This window comes from Bufo gargarizans, chromosome 3 (assembly GCF_014858855.1).
Source record: "Bufo gargarizans isolate SCDJY-AF-19 chromosome 3, ASM1485885v1, whole genome shotgun sequence".
Lineage (NCBI taxonomy): Eukaryota > Metazoa > Chordata > Amphibia > Anura > Bufonidae > Bufo > Bufo gargarizans.
The window spans coordinates 238,501,805-238,522,377 of NC_058082.1; the positions used below are offsets into that span (position 1 = coordinate 238,501,805).

At 46.3% G+C, this 20,573-nt stretch overlaps 1 protein-coding gene across 7 annotated transcripts in view; it reads right to left on the reverse strand.

Annotated features, from left to right (window-relative positions):
- DMD (dystrophin) overlaps nt 1-20,573 on the reverse strand; it is a 3,186,583-nt gene that overhangs the window by 296,895 nt on the left and 2,869,115 nt on the right. For all 7 annotated transcript variants that reach the window (XM_044284724.1, XM_044284721.1, XM_044284723.1 and 4 more), the window contains one exon: nt 1,401-1,461. In XM_044284724.1, the coding sequence (XP_044140659.1) occupies nt 1,401-1,461 (61 nt within the window). The remainder of the gene's footprint in view (nt 1-1,400; nt 1,462-20,573) is intronic.

The following is a 20,573-nucleotide window of genomic DNA, read 5'->3' on the forward strand; positions in this document are numbered from 1 at the left end:
ATGACAAAAAAAGAGAGAATCGCGTGTTTTTTTTTTTTTACTGCACAGAAAATTTTTAGTTCAGATATTTTCAGACAAGTAGTGATGCCTAATACGTTAATTTTTTATTGTTTATATATTTTACATGTAAAATAGGGAAAGGGTGGTGATTTAAACTTTTAATATTTTTTTTATAACTGTTATCCCCCTTAGGGGGCTAGTACATGTTTTTTTTAAACCCTTCTCCTATTCTCCCTAATATAGATCTATTAGGGTGAATACAATTTTTACACTATTCATTCTGAGCTATGCGTCAAGGGCTCTGATCGTAAGGCAGAGGGAGCCGCATCCTTCTTCCTTAACTCGCAGGTGCTGCGATCAGCGTTGATCACGGCACCTGAGGGGTTAAATGATGGGAGAGACATGATCGCTGCTCCCTGTCATTGAGGCTGGGTGCCAGCAGTATGATACAGCTGGCACCTGCCGCGTATCGAGCAGGCTCACTGCAGAGGCCCGTTCCATACAAATGTGGGCGCATAACATAGTACATATAGGACCTTATCTATTAGGGGTTAATTAATGTAGTCTAAGGGTTCATAAGAAGGGCTAGATCTTTTAGCTTTCAGCATAATTGAGACATATATCTTGGGCTAAATATATGACTAATCTTTTTTTTAAAAAAAGCCCTTGCTGTACTAGGGTTAAATAAACTACCGTCCAATCATGTTTTCCTAGCGGGTATAATGTTAGGTTGATAATGGAGCAACGGGGATGTATTGCCTTGTAATTTTTAACATCCCACTAAAACCAGTTTATATGAAAGGTTTTCCTTTCTGTCAGATGGTGGTTTACTTACACATGTGTGATCCGGAAAGGTAATTCACATTTTATACTGCCGACTAAGGAGTCATTGTGGCTCCGATCTAATCAGTTTTGGTGCGTGAAACATGAAGGCCAATGGCAGCTTGAGTTGTTTTATCATCAAGTTTTAAATAACATGACCTCCGGAGAACGGCAATAGCAATTAGGGTGCATCATTTTGTACAAGGAAAATAAAATCTTTAGACCAGCACTCTGAGGCCAGGGCTGCGTTAACTGTGATGACCGCACTTAATGAAGACATCTGCCCAAGGGAGAACAAGGTTACTAACTCATTTTATATAGGTCACCAAGCAAATATCACATGATTTACAGCCTCGTAAGAAAGGCTATACTAATGCAGTATACTCTCAGACTACAGAGTCTTTTTAGGTCATCGGAAAGCATTATCAAAAGTGTTAGCTACAGCTTAGCATGTGTCACAAGCACTAACGTTTCAAGGAGGAACCTAAAGAAACAGCATGCAGAAACAGTCAAAAAAATTCTAATATTGCACTTTACAACATATCTTACATTTATTACAAAGGGAATGTGGGACTTACTTTATGTAGTATGGCACTTTATTTGGTGAGATAGCCCTCTCCCATGGACCCTGGACTGAAGCTGAAAAAAAAAGTGATAGACTTAAGATCAAGATATAATCAAAATATAGAGGCCATAATTCACATCATTAGCTGTACACTTGACCAGGCTCACGTGGGACTATTTACCTGATAGTCCTTGAGGACAGCAAGAATTAACCTACAGAGTAGTGGAGGGAAGATAAGTTTAGCCAAGTACAGTGATTAAACACATGCTTCCCAGCACAAGAAAACTTAAGTGAAAGATGAAAGTCAGGAGCTATATCTCTCACTGCTGCTCTTCCTTGTCTTTTCTGCTGGTTTTGTTTCATGATTTATTTCTGCAATTTCCTAACATATCAGGGCCTGCTTTGTAGGCACTGAGGGGCTCACCTGAATATGATTCCCCATGACGAGTGGTTAGAGAAAAACAGCAGTTCATGTAATTGCTAATATTCAAATCAAAGTCTTGTTTCATTTAAGTTCTGCATATGTTACTTTTTGCATACGAAAATATAATTTATTCCAGCGAATGTATCTTGTGAGTCCAAGTTCATCTCTCTAGTCAGACAAATGACAATGACTGCTATATTACATAATAGATTTACATACTAAACGGGAATATTCATAATCTATTCATATCCTATACTACATAATAATATATCTATTGACGATAAACCTTTGCAATGCTAAAATGAGCATTACAAAAGTTCAGTAATTATGCTGGTGAGGAGGGCTATAGTATTCCCGCATCTGTGCACATACATTATCACAATCTGCTCCATAACTAAAGGGACTAGTGATGAGAGAATTATTCAAAAGTTCGATTCGGCTGTGTTCGATTTGCTTCTTGATGAAATACTTTGTCACAATGCATATTTCTTTGTAAGTAGTGGGTGCAAAGACATTTGCGCCGCTCCCTGTCATTGTACCCCTTAGGTGCCGCGTTCATACATGATCGCGGCATCTGATATAAATAACAGAGTTTCAAATAAAAAATAAAAAAATACTTAACTGATACATTTGCTCATGACGGGCCGGCTGCCACCATCTTGCTTGAAGATCTTGTATGAAATCTCGCGCAGCCCGTTTTGAAGTCATCACACTGGCTGGGGTGGTGACTTCATACGTCATGGCGCACAGGATTTTGTGTAAGATCTATAAGCAAGATGGCAGCAGCTGGCCCGTCGGGAGCAAATTGATCAGGTGAGTTTTTTTTGTTTTTTACACTATTTTAGGTAAAATCAATTCGCTACCACGAAGCAAGAGGAAATTGCTTTGTGGACTTCTATTCGCTTAACACTAAGGCTGGGTTCAGACCTGATCGTTTTACAGCGCGTTCCTACGCGCTGTAAAACGCTCAACAGGCAAGAACCAATGATTCCCTATGGGAATGGTTCTCACCTGAGCGTTTTACAGCGTGTACGATCGCGCTGTAAAACGCCCGACGCCTCAAGAAGTACAGGAGCTTCTTTGGGGCGTCTTGTCGCGCGTTCCCGTACATAGACTTCCGGGAACGCGCGACAATGGGCGTTCGCATACTACCGGAGCCGCGTATGTTAGACGCCGGAGAATTGCGCATGCACAGCGCTCAGGTCAGTACGCTCAGGTCTGAACCCAGCCTTAAAGGGACATTCTAGGAAAAATGATTACACCAAATGTAGAGCGTGAGGGTCTGAGCCATGGATTTTCTTCTTACTGTCATGCACCACCCCCTCAGTGGAGCATAGATAGGTTAGAGGAACCAATGGCACAGGCAGCAGCAGCTAATCTAAAATTTTTACTAATACCAGTATGGATACATACTGCTGCAGACCTCGTATGGGAGAGAATATTGGACATTTCACCTTGCAGCTGCCATGCCAAGTAATGGCAAGCTGATAATTGGACTACTGAATTATAAATTCAAGAATGCATACTGGCATAGAGATAACTTTATGAAATATATTGTAGAGCTCTCGAAAAGGAATGGAGTGTCAAATGAGTTTGGGAAAGAATGATCAACCACAATGGTGAACTAGGGAAGGAGGATCCTGGCACAAATAAAATGGGGAGGGAGTAGCATGGTACATAGAAGAATTAGTGTAGAAGGAGTGTTGGACTGGAATCTCTAGGGCCCACCAGTAAAATTTATTTTAGGGGCCCCCTGTATGGATACATTCAAACATTACCTGCCTACACAGCAGCAGACAGCAGATGATTGATTATGGGGGTTCCCATAGCGACTTTGAAAAGGTGGGTTCCTGGGAAAAGAAGATACTGGCTTCTGTACCTAAAAGTGAACTCAACGACCTGACTGTGTCAATACAAAATAAACTGGATAGTTTCTTAAATAATTTACCCAATTTTATATGAACATAGAGGAGCTGTACACTGCCTATATATAGATAGTGCAGTAAGTCTAATGTGTAATGTGCCACTAGTGCAAGAGGTGGGAGACTAGGGGCCCGCCAAGTGATTCACCTCTACCCCTGTGGGCCAGTACAGGCCAGTAGAAGATATTTTGCACGTGATCAACAGTTTCTAGTATGTAAAAGGGTACAAAAACTGAATTAGGTTTCCATAATTTTAAAAACTATTTTGTGAGAAATTCAATATGATATTAATATTTATTCTTTTAATGTAATGTAGGAAATGAAATAATGTAATAACTGGAAACCTTTAACATAACTTAAATTAACACATCTCTCCTTTCTGTGTACATACAATGAAATGACAGAATCAATTGTTAGTATTGTTAGTAGAGGGATTCTGAAATCTGTTTGATTTAAAGATTGTATTATATCTGAAAAAGTAATTCATAAAGCAATAGCTTTATCTGGTAAAAATCTTGATAAAGGCTATGGATACCTTTGAGGCAGTTTTACTGTATTGACTGTATTATAGGATAAAAACATATCTGCAAATGATTATTGTAAAAAAAAAAATATGCCTCATTTGTCTTCAGCAGTTTTCATACATTCTCATACATTTCTGCTTGTTTGGTCTGATTCAGTGTGAAATCCATCACATGGCTTGGTCTTTAGCCCCTTACCCTGCTCTCCTGACCACAAATATTAGCTGACATCTTTGCAATAAAATATACTTAAAGCAATAAGGATTTCAGTTTCACTGGTGTTCAGAAAAGCACAGGCAGGGACAACAGAGCGAGCCATCAGGGAGCTCACACTGAACCAAACTGAGCAGCCTGCAGTGTATGAGAATATGTGCAGGCTGCAGAAGGTAAGAGAAACAAATATGTTTTATCCTTTAGTACAAGTTGGTGATAACTAGCTCAACTATTTTTAATTCAAGGTTTTGAGAGAAGAGTGAAGGGGAATTCAAGACACTACAAAAGGATAAAATAATGTTATGCAATATATATATATATATATATATATATATACACACACACACATATATACACAGTATATGTATATATATATATATATATATATATATAGTAGAACACGGTGGCGGCACTGGACAGAAAAAAACTAGCGGGTGCTAGGTCCAAGGGTGTAGCTGCTCACCCCGTTGAAATAGATAGGAAAACCGGACAGCACTCCAAATAAAAGCCAAGTGGTGTTTATTCACCCATAAAACTACTCCTTGCTGAAATCATATATATATATATATATATATATATATATATATAAATAATCATTTTTGTAGTTAATTAAACCACAGTTTCAATGAAAAAGACATATATGAACACTGACTGGCAGAATGTGTGCAATTTAAATTTTTGTACCCTTAGTATGAAGATTTGCAATTACGCGTTTGTCTACCAACTTAAAAAAAATATGCATATGCCACCTATGAAAAACATAAGGATTACAAAGTTAAAACAGCAATAAAAAACAACAACAACAAAAAAAACAATTACACTGCATACTGTAGTACTGCAATGTTCTTGCCAAGTATATTTCACAGAGCTGAACATATTTTTATTTTTGCTCTCTTTGGTCTATTCTACATCCAATTATTTTTCAAATTTATTACGGTATCTGCTATTAAACATACTTGAAGTAAAACTGAAAACATGTTACATTCCACAGAAAGCAGTTATAGTCCCTCATATATTTGGGAGACTGACTTCTGGTCTACAAAAACATTATTTTTCATATTCTAATAAAGAATGAGATGTCTACAACTTCCAAATAATGAGACTTTTCAGACATCAAGATCATAAGTCACTTTTACAGCATATCTCTATAGGCAAAATATAACCTTTTATAGGAACTATTCTTGCTGATTAAGATGAAGCGCTAGATATTTTCTCAGATACTACCCTCCCATATTATTACCATGTTTAATGAATGTTGTTACCTGATGTACTATATTTTCTAATTTAACCACTTCCATACCAGGCCATTTAAGCTCCTTCCTGACGAAGCATAATTTAGTGAATCTAATGTTTGTCCTTATATGTGGTGATAACTTGGAAAAATTCACTATTTTCTAAATTTTAATCTACTTGCTTTTAAGACAGATAGTGATACCTCATAAAGTAGTTTTCAATTAACATTCCCCACATGTCTACTTTATGATGGCATCATTTTGTAAATGTCATTTAAATTTTTAGGATGTTAGACGGCTTAGAATTTAAAGCATTTTTAAAAAAATATATATTTTAAGAAAATTTCCAAAATAAACTTTTTTAAGGACCAATTCAGATTTGAAGTCACTTTGAGGAGCTTACATAATGTAAACCACCCATAAATGACCCCATTATAGAAGCTTCACCCCTAAATTTTATTCAAAACTAATTTTAGAAGTGTTGTTAACCCTTGTGTGCAATATGGAGGTGAAATTAAAAAATATAACTTTTTTGCAGATTTTCTATTTTAATCTTTTTTTTTATTGTAACACATGGAGGTTTAACAGCACCCCCCCCTTCCAATATGTATTATCCTGATTCTGCAGTTGTCGTAAACTGCTGCATGGGCACACAGCAGGGCGCAGAAGAAAAGGAGCGCCATATGGTTTTAGGAAGGCAGATTTTGCTGGAATGGTCTCTGGGTGGCATGTTGCATTTGAAGAGACCTTGAGGTACCCCTACAGTGACCACATTTTGGTAACTACTGCACCACACAAGGAATTTTTAATGGGTGTAGTAAGCTATTTGACCCCATAGAATTTAAAAACTTTTTTTTTTACAAGAATATGGTGCTTTAGTCCCAAATAGAAGAATATCAACACACAATTTCTTACCAATTTTCTTCTGAATACAGAAACACTTCATTTGTGGTCGTAAATTGCTGTTTGGGGATACGTCAGGGCTCAAAAGAGAAGTAGTTCTTATGTTTTTTGACAGGCAAGGTGGGAAAAAGCATAGTTTCCATTTTTTATGGAGTTCACCTGATGGGAAAGTTCATGTGATATTTTTATAGTGCCAGTCGTTTGTGGATGTGACAATGCCAAATATGTCTCAGTATGAGATGATACCAGTGCTCACAGTAGCTCCTTGGCCTTCTCTCAGCTTAGTCTAGGTTATGCGATGTCACATGGCCTAGGCACAGCTCAGCCACATTGAAGTGAATGGGGCTGAGCTTCGATACCAAGCACAGCCATTGGTGAGCTGTGCTTGGTAAGCAGAGAGAAGGCCGCGATGCTACTGCGAGAGCTACTGCCTTCTCAAACAGCTGATTGGCGGGTATCCTGGGTGTTGTATTTCCACTGATCAGATACTGTTGACCTTTCCAAAGAATAGGTCATCAGTAAAAAAAAAAAAAAAAAAACTCTCTGAAAACCCCTTTAACAATGGGATTCTATGGGTATGGACACCACTGTATGGCATCCAATCAAACATCAGTTTAATGTATATTTCATGTTTATATGCCCTAGTAAAACATATGCATGGGGTTTGTCTGTTTGTCTCCCCTTTTTGTGTTTTTTTTTTTTTTTTTTTACCTCAACGCACTTTGGTTTCCTTCTATATCCCAAAAACCATAGTGACAGTTAAATGACATGCTATAAAATTGAGGGAAATTACATTGTTAACCCCATTCAGCAAAAGGACTGATGAATGATGACAGTCTTATTATTGCAGAATATGTTGATTCTACAGTATATAAGGAACACAATGTAAAACTAATGATTTCTTTTTGTAATGGGGACACACAACATCTTCCCACATATCGGGCACATTATGTGTGCAATATGGAAAAGTACCTATTGTTCCTGCAGTAAATAGCAAAACCCTGTATGTTGCTGCTCACATTCATAGTTGACTTCTGTTGCAAAAAAAATTTACTAATTTATTTGTCCTTTATGGTTTCAACTTCTCCAAATTTCTAGATTTTATAAAAGTTTTACTGATGCTGGCTCGAACACTGAAATAATCCACAGGGACCGTACAAGGGTGAAATCAGGTATGCCAGCAATGTCGCTTGGATTTAATGGAGACATTGATTTATTGCTTCCACCTCGGAGATGGCCTATATTATGGATGAAAGAGAAATTCGTCATCTGTTGGACTGTCACTGTCCTGAAGATGTGATAATAAACTTCACTTGTTTCTATCCAAAGAAGTTGATTGACTGTTTTTCTGGGATCTGAATAAACAGAGTGGACAGTCAATGTAAAGAGCAAACTTGTGATTTATCAAGAGGTTTATTAGACTAGACAACACTCTGCTCAGGTCATTCTTTAGTCTTTCAGGTAGGACCCTTATTAATATTTGACCCATAGATTGCAGTAACAGAGACTGAAGCAATGTTTCTTTACACAATCTTAGCTCACAGTTTTGGTTATGTTTCATGCATTAATAAGTACATTATATGTAAAGCGACCATCATCAACAGCAACACAATCTTTTTACAGTGATCAGATTGTGTGTTTTTATTGTAAAGTATATCACCAAGACAAAAAAGGAGGCACTAGATCAAAAATTGCATATTAACAACACCATCTTTATAAGAATACCATATTTAAAAAAGTAACACCAAGAATGATACAGAGAAATCAAGAGAGGGAGCTGCCATTAAAAATATACATGTAGCATCATACTGATCAAATAATCCAGTAAACAGGCCAGATAACCACTCAGAAGTAGAGTTGAGCGAACACCTGGATGTTCGGGTTCGAGAAGTTCGGCCGAACTTCCCGGAAATGTTCGGGTTCGGGATCCGAACCCGATCCGAACTTCGTCCCGAACCCGAACCCCATTGAAGTCAATAGGGACCCGAACTTTTCGGCACTAAAAAGGCTGTAAAACAGCCCAGGAAAGGGCTAGAGGGCTGCAAAAGGCAGCAACATGTAGGTAAATCCCCTGCAAACAAATGTGGATAGGGAAAAGAATTAAAATAAAAATTAAATAAATAAAAATTAACCAAAATCAATTGGAGAGAGGTCCCATAGCAGAGAATCTGGCTTCCCGTCACCCACCACTGGAACAGTCCATTCTCAGATATTTAGGCCCCGGAACCCAGGCAGAGGAGAGAGGTCCCGTAACAGAGAATCTGGCTTCATGTCAGCAGAGAATTAGTCTGCATGTCATAGCAGAGAATGAGGCTTCACGTCAGCCACCACTGCAACAGTCCATTGGCATATATTTAGGCCCAGCACACAGGCAGAGGAGAGAGGTCCCGTAACAGAAAATCTGGCTTCATGTCAGCAGAGAATCAGTCTTCATGTCATAGCAGAGAATCAGGCTTCATGTCAGCCACCACTGCAACAGTCCATTGGCATATATTTAGGCCCAGCACACAGGCAGAGGAGAGAGGTCCCGTAACAGACAATCTGGCTTCATGTCAGCAGAGAATTAGTCTGCATGTCATAGCAGAGAATGAGGCTTCACGTCAGCCACCACTGCAACAGTCCATTGGCATATATTTAGGCCCAGCACACAGGCAGAGGAGAGAGGTCCCGTAACAGACAATCTGGCTTCATGTCAGCAGAGAATTAGTCTGCATGTCATAGCAGAGAATGAGGCTTCACGTCAGCCACCACTGCAACAGTCCATTGGCATATATTTAGGCCCAGCACACAGGCAGAGGAGAGAGGTCCCGTAACAGACAATCTGGCTTCATGTCAGCAGAGAATTAGTCTGCATGTCATAGCAGAGAATGAGGCTTCACGTCAGCCACCACTGCAACAGTCCATTGGCATATATTTAGGCCCAGCACACAGGCAGAGGAGAGAGGTCCCGTAACAGACAATCTGGCTTCATGTCAGCAGAGAATTAGTTTGCATGTCATAGCAGAGAATGAGGCTTCACGTCAGCCACCACTGCAACAGTCCATTGGCATATATTTAGGCCCAGCACACAGGCAGAGGAGAGAGGTCCCGTAACAGACAATCTGGCTTCATGTCAGCAGAGAATTAGTTTGCATGTCATAGCAGAGAATGAGGCTTCATGTCAGCCACCACTGCAACAGTCCAGTGGCATATATTTAGGCCCAGCACACAGGCAGAGGAGAGAGGTCCCGTAACAGACAATCTGGCTTCATGTCAGCAGAGAATCAGTCTGCATGTCATAGCAGAGAATCAGGCTTCACGTCACCCACCACTGCAACAGTCCATTGTCATAAATTTAGGCCCAGCACCCAGGCAGAGGAGAGAGTGTCATGGAACCATGAACCAGACGTACAACAAGAGATAAGTGGAAAATAAGAAGGTTTTATTGAAGAGCAAGCCGTAGCAAAGTCCGAACGGATGGCTAAACCGAAGCAGGGTCTTGCGGAGACAGAGGTCAGGAACCAGAAGGGTAGTCAGACGAAGCCGGAATCAGGAACCAACGGGGTAGTCAGACGAAGCCGGAATCAGGAACCAACGGGGTAGTCAGACGAAGCCGGAATCAGGAACCAACGGGGTAGTCAGACGAAGCCGGAATCAGGAACCAACGGGGTAGTCAGACGAGGCCAGGATCAGGAACCAGAAGCAGCAGCAGTCTTGGAAGCATGTGAACACAGGAGGACCAAGCAAGGAACTGAAGCCACAGACCTCCTATATATATGAGCTAGGCATCCAGCTCCTCCCAGTGGGAAGGAGGAGCCGCAGGGTGGGAGGCTACAAGAAAAACCAGAAACCAAGATGGCCGCCAGCACATGTCAAACGAAGGGAACAGCAAGGAGGTAAGACCATGACAGTACCTCCCCCTCAAGGGCCCCTCCTCCGCGGAGTAAGGAACGGTTTCTGAGGGAAGCGTGCGTGGAAGGCTCGGAGCAAGACAGGAGCATGGACATCTGCGGAGGGAACCCAGGAACGCTCCTCTGGACCATAACCACGCCAATGGACCAAAAACTGCACCCGGCCGCGGACCAGGCGTGAGTCCAGGATATTGCTCACCTCATACTCCTCACGATTGCCCACTTGGACCGGACGAGGCCGAGGAATCGAGGAAGTGAAACGATTACACACCAGTGGCTTCAACAGGGAGACATGAAACACGTTGGAGATCCGCATGCCAGGAGGAAGCGCAAGGGCATAGGCTACCGGGTTTACCCTGCGAAGCACTCGGAAGGGACCAACAAAGCGAGGCGCCAGCTTGGGAGTGGGCACTCGAAGGTTGAGGTTGCGGGTGGACAACCATACGCGGTCTCCGACCTGGTAGGAAGGAGCGGGCGCTCGTCTGCGATCAGCCTGGAGTTTCTGGCGCTGCGCAGAGACCTCAAGGGACCTCTGGATCTGTACCCAAGAAGCACATAGGACGGAAAGGTGATCCTCCACAGCCGGAATATCCTGGGGAGAGAATACCTCCGGTAACACGGCAGGTTGGAACCCATAATTGGCCATGAAGGGAGACGTCCCAGAGGAAGAGTTCACCGCCGTGTTCCTGGCAAACTCAGCCCAAGGCAGGAGGTCAACCCAATTGTCTTGGTGATCGGAGACATAGCAACGAAGGAATTGCTCCAAGGCCTGATTGGATCGTTCTGCGGCCCCATTGGACTGAGGGTGGTAGGCCGAGGAGAAAGAGAGATGAATCCCCAACTGGGAGCAAAAGGCGCGCCAGAACCTGGACACAAACTGACTCCCCCGATCCGACACAATCTCCTTGGGCAAACCGTGCAACCGGAAGACCTCCCTGGCAAAAATCGAGGCCAACTCTTGTGCAGAGGGTAACTTCTTGAGAGGAACACAGTGGCACATTTTGGAAAACCGATCCACAATCATGAGAATGACCGTATGGCCTCGGGATGCAGGGAGGTCCACAATGAAATCCATCCCCAGGTGTGACCATGGACGCTCCCCGGTGGCTATGGGTTGCAAAAGGCCCAACGGAAGGTGCCGAGGGGACTTACTCTGGGCACAAACGGAGCATGCCGCTACATATGCGGCGATGTCGGAACGTAGAGAAGGCCACCAGAACAGACGTGAAACCGCCCAGGACAGCTGATTCTTTCCAGGGTGCCCCGCGGCCTTGGAGTTATGGTAGGTTCGCAACAACCGAGTGCGCAACTCCTCAGGCACAAAACATCTGCCGTTGGGTCTCCCAGAGGGAGCACCAGATTGAGCCGCCAAAATCTGCTCACCCAGAGGAGAAGTCAGGCTGGTGCGAATAGCGGCCAGGATCTGATTCGGGGGTATGACCGTAGTCGGAATCGACTCCTCCTCGGACAGCTCGGAGTACTGCCGTGATAAGGCATCCGCTCTGATGTTCTTGGAGCCGGGTAGGTAGGAGACCACGTAATTAAAACGTGACAAGAACAGAGCCCATCTGGCCTGACGTGGTGTCAATCTCTTGGCCTCAGAAAGGTAGGTCAGATTCTTGTGGTCCGTCAGGATGAGAACCGGAACCACCGAGCCCTCGAGCAAGTGCCTCCATTCTTTAAGGGCCTGCACGATGGCCAATAACTCCCTGTCACCAATCTGATAGTTGCACTCCGCGGAAGACAGTTTCCGGGAGTAAAACCCACAAGGAAGCAGAGGACCCTCTGGTGTTCTACGCTGAGACAGGAGGGCGCCTACTCCCGTCTCAGACGCGTCCACCTCGAGGACAAAAGGCAACCCAGGGTTGGGATGCGACAGAATCGGAGCCGACACAAAGGCGGACTTTAGAGCCTCAAAAGCTCGGATGGCCTCGAGCGGCCAGACCTGCGGATTACTGCCCTTCCTGGTCAGATCCGTGAGAGGCTTGGCTAGCATGGAAAAGTCCCTGATGAACTTCCGATAATAATTGGCGAAGCCCAAAAAGCGCTGCAGGGCACGAAGCCCACTGGGCTGGGGCCACTGTAAGACAGCCGAAACCTTCTCAGGATCCATGGAGAACCCCTCAGCGGAAATGATGTAACCTAAGAAGGTTACCTGGGATCGGTGAAATTCGCATTTCTCAAGCTTACCGAACAGCTTGTTCTCTCGTAAGCGTTGCAACACTCGTCTGACATCCAGAATGTGGGCCTCCATGGATGCAGAATATACCAAGATGTCATCCAAATAGACCACCACACACTGCTGCAACAGGTCACGGAAAACATCGTTGATGAATTCCTGGAAGACTGCGGGCGCATTGCACAACCCAAAGGGCATAACCAAGGATTCATAATGACCGGTCCTGGTGTTAAACGCGGTCTTCCACTCATCGCCCGCCTTGATCCTTACCAGGTTATATGCCGCCCTCAGGTCGAGTTTGGTAAAGACCGTGGCCCCTTTGAGGCGATCGAACAGCTCGGAAATCAAGGGTATCGGGTAAGCGTTCTTGATCGTGATGCGATTGAGACCCCTGTAATCGATGCAAGGCCTCAACTCGCCGCCCTTCTTTTTCACAAAGAAAAATCCAGCCCCTGCCGGGGACGAGGATTTGCGAATGTGTCCGCGTGAAAGCGCCTCCCTCACGTACTCCTCCATGGCCTCATTCTCCGCTACCGACAGTGGATAGACTTTGCCACGAGGAGGAACGGCACCGGATTGTAACTCTATGGCACAATCGTATGGGCGGTGCGGAGGTAGGGCAACCGCGCGCACCTTATCGAATACATCCCGGTACTCTTCGTATTCAGGAGGCAACAGAGAGTCCGAGGAAGTACACAGCAACTTGACAGGCCCATGGATGCAACTAGCCCCACACTGCGGTGACCACGAGAGGATCTCGACCGATCTCCAATCGAAAGTCGGATTATGCTTCTGGAGCCAGGGGTACCCCAAGACCACCGAGTAGTGTGGAGACGAAATAACCTGGAGACAGACCGACTCTCTGTGAACGGCACCAATGGCCATCCCCACTGGAAGGGTCTCATGAGTCACGTGTGGCGGCAGAAGGGGTCTGCCGTCTATCGCCTCAAGAGCCAGTGGGGAACCTCGAGGCTGCAGAGGAATGGAATTGGCGGCAACGAACACTCTATCAATGAACAAACCACCAGCACCAGAGTCCACCAACGCCTGGGTCGTCACCGAGCCCCCGACCCAGGAGAGGACAACCGTGATCAGTGGTTTGTCAACACGGGAAACCGGGGACGAGGAGACTCCACCCAAGATCTGCCCCCGACAGGACCTCAGGTGCGAGCGTTCTCCCGGACGGTTCGGACATGCCAACCGAAAATGCCCACCGAGACCACAGTACATGCATCGGCCCTCGCGTCTCCGGAGTACCCTCTCCCCCTCAGACAGGCGAGCAAACCCCCGCTGCATGGGTTCACCCCCAGACAAGTCATCCCCAGGAGGCGTGGGAGGAGAGGGAGGCACGGGTGGGACAGCAAACGTAGGCGCCAATCTGTTAGGAGACCTCCGCAGGCTCTCCTTAAAGGAAGGTCTCTCCCTGAGTCTGGTGTCAATCAAAATCAGGAAAGAAATAAGAGACTCGAGCTCCACTGGTAGGTCCTTAGCTGCAACCTCATCCTTCACGGCATCCGAGAGACCATGAGAGAAAGCAGCGACCAGAGCCTCATTATTCCAGCCCACCTCTGCTGCCAGGGTACGAAACTCAATGGCGTATTCAGCTACGGATCGTGAACCCTGTCTGATGGACATAAGGAGCTTCGCAGAAGAGGCAGCACGAGCCGGCACATCGAATACCTTCCGAAGAGAAGCAACAAAACCGGAAAACTCGGCAACCACCGGATTGTTGTTCTCCCATAAAGGGCTGGCCCAGGCCAAGGCCTTGTCCGAGAGCAGCGAGATCAAGAAGCCCACCCTTGATCTCTCAGTAGGAAAGGCATGTGGCAGCAACTCGAAGTAAATGCCCACCTGGTTAAGGAAACCTCGGCACTGAGTTGGCTCTCCCCCAAAGCGCTGTGGAAGGGGGGCAGAACCGGTCATACCCTGAAACCCCACAGGCGCAGCAACAGGTGTCAGGGTAGACTCTGGCGCAACAACCGGAGCGGCAGTAGGAGCGGGCCCAGGAGCGACAACCGACCCATCGGCAACGGAAGCTAAATGAGCCGTGCGTTCAAGCAGGGTTTGCAACGCCACAGCGAACCGACCCAACAGGTGATCCTGCTGATCAAGTCTGGCAACCAGCGTAGGTAGCGAGGGTGGCCCTGTACCGTCAGAATTCATGGCTTGGTCCTAATGTCATGGAACCATGAACCAGACGTACAACAAGAGATAAGTGGAAAATAAGAAGGTTTTATTGAAGAGCAAGCCGTAGCAAAGTCCGAACGGATGGCTAAACCGAAGCAGGGTCTTGCGGAGACAGAGGTCAGGAACCAGAAGGGTAGTCAGACGAAGCCGGAATCAGGAACCAACGGGGTAGTCAGACGAAGCCGGAATCAGGAACCAACGGGGTAGTCAGACGAAGCCGGAATCAGGAACCAACGGGGTAGTCAGACGAAGCCGGAATCAGGAACCAACGGGGTAGTCAGACGAGGCCAGGATCAGGAACCAGAAGCAGCAGCAGTCTTGGAAGCATGTGAACACAGGAGGACCAAGCAAGGAACTGAAGCCACAGACCTCCTATATATATGAGCTAGGCATCCAGCTCCTCCCAGTGGGAAGGAGGAGCCGCAGGGTGGGAGGCTACAAGAAAAACCAGAAACCAAGATGGCCGCCAGCACATGTCAAACGAAGGGAACAGCAAGGAGGTAAGACCATGACAGAGAGGTCCCGTAACAGACAATCTGGCTTCATGTCAGCAGAGAATCAGTCTTCATGTCATAGCAGAGAATCAGGCTTCACGTCACCCAACATTGGAACAGTCCATTGGCATATATTTAGGCCCCGGCACCCAGACAGAGGAGAGGTTCATTCAACTTTGGGTAGCCTCGCAATATAATGGGAAAATGAAAATAAAAATAGGATTGAATGAGGAAGTGCCCTGGAGTCCAATAATATATGGTTAAGGGGAGGTAGTTAATGTCTAATCTGGACAAGGGACGGACAGATCCTGTGGGATCCATGCCTGGTTCATTTTTATGAACGTCAGCTTGTCCACATTGGCTGTAGACAGGCGGCTGCGTTTGTCTGTAATGACGCCCCCTGCCGTGCTGAATACACGTTCAGACAAAACGCTGGCCGCCGGGCAGGCCAGCACCTCCAAGGCATAAAAGGCTAGCTCTGGCCACGTGGACAATTTAGAGACCCAGAAGTTGAATGGGGCTGAACCATCAGTCAGTACGTGGAGGGGTGTGCACATGTACTGTTCCACCATGTTAGTGAAATGTTGCCTCCTGCTAACACGTTGCGTATCAGGTGGTGGTGCAGTTAGCTGTGGCGTGTTGACAAAAGTTTTCCACATCTCTGCCATGCTAACCCTGCCCTCAAAGGAGCTGGCATTGACACAGCTGCCTTGGCGACCTCTTGCTCCTCCTCTGCCTTGGCCTTGGGCTTCCACTTGCTCCCCTGTGACATTTGGGAATGCTCTCAGTAGCGCGTCTACCAACGTGCGCTTGTACTCACGCATCTTCCTATCACGCTCCAGTGCAGGAAGTAAGGTGGGCACATTGTCTTTGTAGCGTGGATCCAGCAGGGTGGCAACCCAGTAGTCCGCACAGGTTAAAATGTGGGCAACTCTGCTGTCGTTGCGCAGGCACTGCAGCATGTAGTCGCTCATGTGTGCCAGGCTGCCCAGGGGTAAGGACAAGCTGTCCTCTGTGGGAGGCGTATCGTCATCGTCCTGCCTTTCCCCCCAGCCACGCACCAGTGATGGACCCGAGCTGCGTTGGGTGCCACCCCGCCGTGACCATGCTTCATCCTCATCCTCCTCCACCTCCTCCTCATCCTCGTCCTCCTCGTCCTCCAGTAGTGGGCCCTGTCTGGCCACATTTGTACCTGGCCTCTGCTGTTGCCAAAAACCTCCCTCTGAGTCACTTCGAAGAGACTGGCCTGAAAGTGCTAAAAATGACCCCTCTTCCTCCTCCTCCTCCTCCTCCTCCTCCTCCTCCTGGGCCACCTCCTCTTGCATCATCGCCCTAAGTGTTTTCTCAAGGAGACATAGAAGTGGTATTGTAACGCTGATAACGGCGTCATCGCCACTGGCCATGTTGGTGGAGTACTCGAAACAGCGCAACAGGGCACACAGGTCTCGCATGGAGGCCCAGTCATTGGTGGTGAAGTGGTGCTGTTCTGTAGTGCGACTGACCCGTGCGTGCTGCAGCTGAAACTCCACTATGGCCTGCTGCTGCTCGCACAGTCTGTCCAGCATGTGCAAGGTGGAGTTCCACCTGGTGGGCACGTCGCATATGAGGCGGTGAGCGGGAAGGCCGAAGTTACGCTGTAGCGCAGACAGGCGAGCAGCAGCAGGATGTGAACGCCGGAAGCGCGAACAGACGGCCCGCACTTTATGCAGCAGCTCTGACATGTCGGGGTAGTTGTGTATGAACTTCTGCACCACCAAATTCAGCACATGCGCCAAGCAAGGGATGTGCGTCAAATTGGCTAGTCCCAGAGCTGCAACGAGATTTCGCCCATTATCACACACCACCAGGCCGGGCTTGAGGCTCACCGGCAGCAACCACTCGTCGGTCTGTTGTTCTATACCCCGCCACAACTCCTGTGCGGTGTGGGGCCTGTCCCCCAAACATATGAGTTTCAGAATGGCCTGCTGACGTTTACCCCGGGCTGTGCTGAAGTTGGTGGTGAAGGTGTGTGGCTGACTGGATGAGCAGGTGGAAGAAGAGGAGGAGGAAGCCGAGAAGGAGGAGGTGGCAACAGGAGGCAAAGAATGTTGCCCTGCGATCCTTGGCGGCGGAAGGACGTGCGCCAAACAGCTCTCCGCCTGGGGCCTAGCTGCCACTACATTTACCCAGTGTGCAGTTAGGGAGATATAGCGTCCCTGGCCGTGCTTACTGGTCCACGTATCTGTGGTTAGGTGGACCTTGCTACAGATGGCGTTGCGCAGTGCACACTTGATTTTATCGGATACTTGGTTGTGCAGGGAAGGCACGGCTCTCTTGGAGAAGTAGTGGCGGCTGGGAACAACATACTGTGGGACAGCAAGCGACATGAGCTGTTTGAAGCTGTCTGTGTCCACCAGCCTAAATGACAGCATTTCATAGGCCAGTAGTTTAGAAATGCTGGCATTCAGGGCCAGGGATCGAGGGTGGCTAGGTGGGAATTTACGCTTTCTCTCAAATGTTTGTGAGATGGAGAGCTGAACGCTGCCGTGTGACATGGTTGAGACGCTTGGTGACGGAGGTGGTGGTGGTGGTGTTGGTGGTACATCCCCTGTTTGCTGGGCGGCAGGTGCCAACGTTCCTCCAGAGGCGGAGGAAGAGGCCGAGGCGGCAGCAGCAGAAGAGGCCGAGGCGGCAGCAGCAGAAGAGGTAGCAGGGGGAGCCTGAGTGACTTCCTTGGTTTTAAGGTGTTTACTCCACTGCAGTTCATGCTTTGCATGCAGGTGCCTGGTCATGTAGGTTGTGCTCAGGTTCAGAACGTTAATGCCTCGCTTCAGGCTCTGATGGCACAGCGTGCAAACCACTCGGGTCTTGTCGTCAGCACATTGTTTGAAGAAGTGCCATGCCAGGGAACTCCTTGAAGCTGCCTTTGGGGTGCTCGGTCCCAGATGGCGGCGGTCAGTAGCAGGCGGAGTCTCTTGGCGGCGGGTGTTCTGCTTTTGCTCACTGCTCCCTCTTTTGCTACGCTGTTGGCTCGGTCTCACCACTGCCTCTTCCTCCGAACTGTGAAAGTCAGTGGCACGACCTTCATTCCATGTGGGGTCTAGGACCTCATCGTCCCCTGCATCGTCTTCCACCCAGTCTTGATCCCTGACCTCCTGTTCAGTCTGCACACTGCAGAAAGACGCAGCAGTTGGCACCTGTGTTTCGTCATCATCAGAGACATGCTGAGGTGGTATTCCCATGTCCTCATCATCAGGAAACATAAGTGGTTGTGCGTCAGTGCATTCTATGTCTTTCACCGCTGGGGAAGGGCTAGGTGGATGCCCTTGGGAAACCCTGCCAGTGGAGTCTTCAAACAGCATAAGAGACTGCTGCATAACTTGAGGCTGAGACAGTTTCCCTGGTATGCATGGGGGTGATGTGACAGACTGATGGGGTTGGTTTTCAGGCGCCATCTGTGCGCTTTCTGCAGAAGACTGGGTGGGAGATAATGTGAACGTGCTGGATCCACTGTCGGCCACCCAATTGACTAATGCCTGTACCTGCTCAGGCCTTACCATCCTTAGAACGGCATTGGGCCCCACCATATATCACTGTAAATTCTGGCGGCTACTGGGACCTGAGGTAGTTGGTACACTAGGACGTGTGGATGTGGCAGAACGGCCACGTCCTCTCCCAGCACCAGAGGGTCCACTAACACCACCACGACCATGTCCACGTCCGCGTCCCTTACTAGATGTTTTCCTCATTGTTATGGTTCACCACAACAACAAAAATATTATTTGGCCCAATGTATTGTATTCTAATTCAGCGGGATATAAATTTGAGGCCTAGTATTTAGGCGCTGGGTGACCGGTATGGATTTACTGACAGAATTAGACTTGGAAATGCACAATAGCGTGTGTGTGACGTTATTCTGAATGACCCTATGTGCACCTTGAATATTATATACCCTTTTAGGGATAGATTTCAAATAGCTCTGATATAGCAGAAACCACTAAATTATGAAATTGCTAAATTGGGAATTGTATTTCAACCCAGAACAAAAAATGTGCTTTGACGGACACTAAATAACTTTCCCAGCCACAACAGGACAGCGGTAACGAGAGATTTAGCGGGATATAAATTTGAGGCCTAGTATTTAGGCGCTGGGTGACAGGTATGGGTTTAGTGACGGAATTAGACTTGGAAATGCACAGTAGCGGGTGTGTGAAGTTATTCTGAATGACCCTATGTACACCTTCAATATGATCTACCCTTTTAGGGATAGATTTCAAATAGCTCTGATACAGCAGAAACCACTAAATTTTTAAATTGCTAAATTGGGAATTGTATTTCAACCCAGAACAAAAAATGTGCTTTGACGGACACTAAATAACTTTCCCAGCCACAACAGGACAGCGGTAACGAGAGATTTAGCGGGATATAAATTTGAGGCCTAGTTTTTAGGCGCTGGGTGACCGGTATGGATTTAGTGACAGAATTAGACTGGTATATGCACAGTAGCGTGTGTGTGTGAAGTTATTCTGAATGACCCTATGTGCACCTTGAATATTATATACCCTTTTAGGGATAGATTTCAAATATCTCTGATATAGCAGAAACCACTAAATCTTTAAAATTGCTAAATTGGGAATTGTATTTCAACCCAGAACAAAAAATGTGCTTTGACGGACACTAAATAACTTTCCCAGCCACAACAGGACAGCGGTAACGAGAGATTTAGCGGGATATAAATTTGAGGCCTAGTATTTAGGCGCTGGATGACAGGTATGGGTTTAGTGACAGAATTAGACTTGGAAATGCACAGTAGCGGGTGTGTGAAGTTATTCTGAATGACCCTATGTGCACCTTCAATATGATCTACCCTTTTAGGGATAGATTTCAAATAGCTCTGATACAGCAGAAACCACTAAATTTTTAAATTGCTAAATTGGGAATTGTATTTCAACCCAGAACAAAAAATGTGCTTTGACGGACACTAAATAACTTTCCCAGCCACAACAGGACAGCGGTAACGAGAGATTTAGCGGGATATAAATTTGAGGCCTAGTATTTAGGCGCTGGGTGACAGGTATGGGTTTAGTGACAGAATTAGACTTGGAAATGCACAGTAGCGGGTGTGTGAAGTTATTCTGAATGACCCTATGTGCACCTTCAATATGATCTACCCTTTTAGGGATAGATTTCAAATAACTCTGATACAGCAGAAACCACTAAATTTTTAAATTGCTAAATTGGG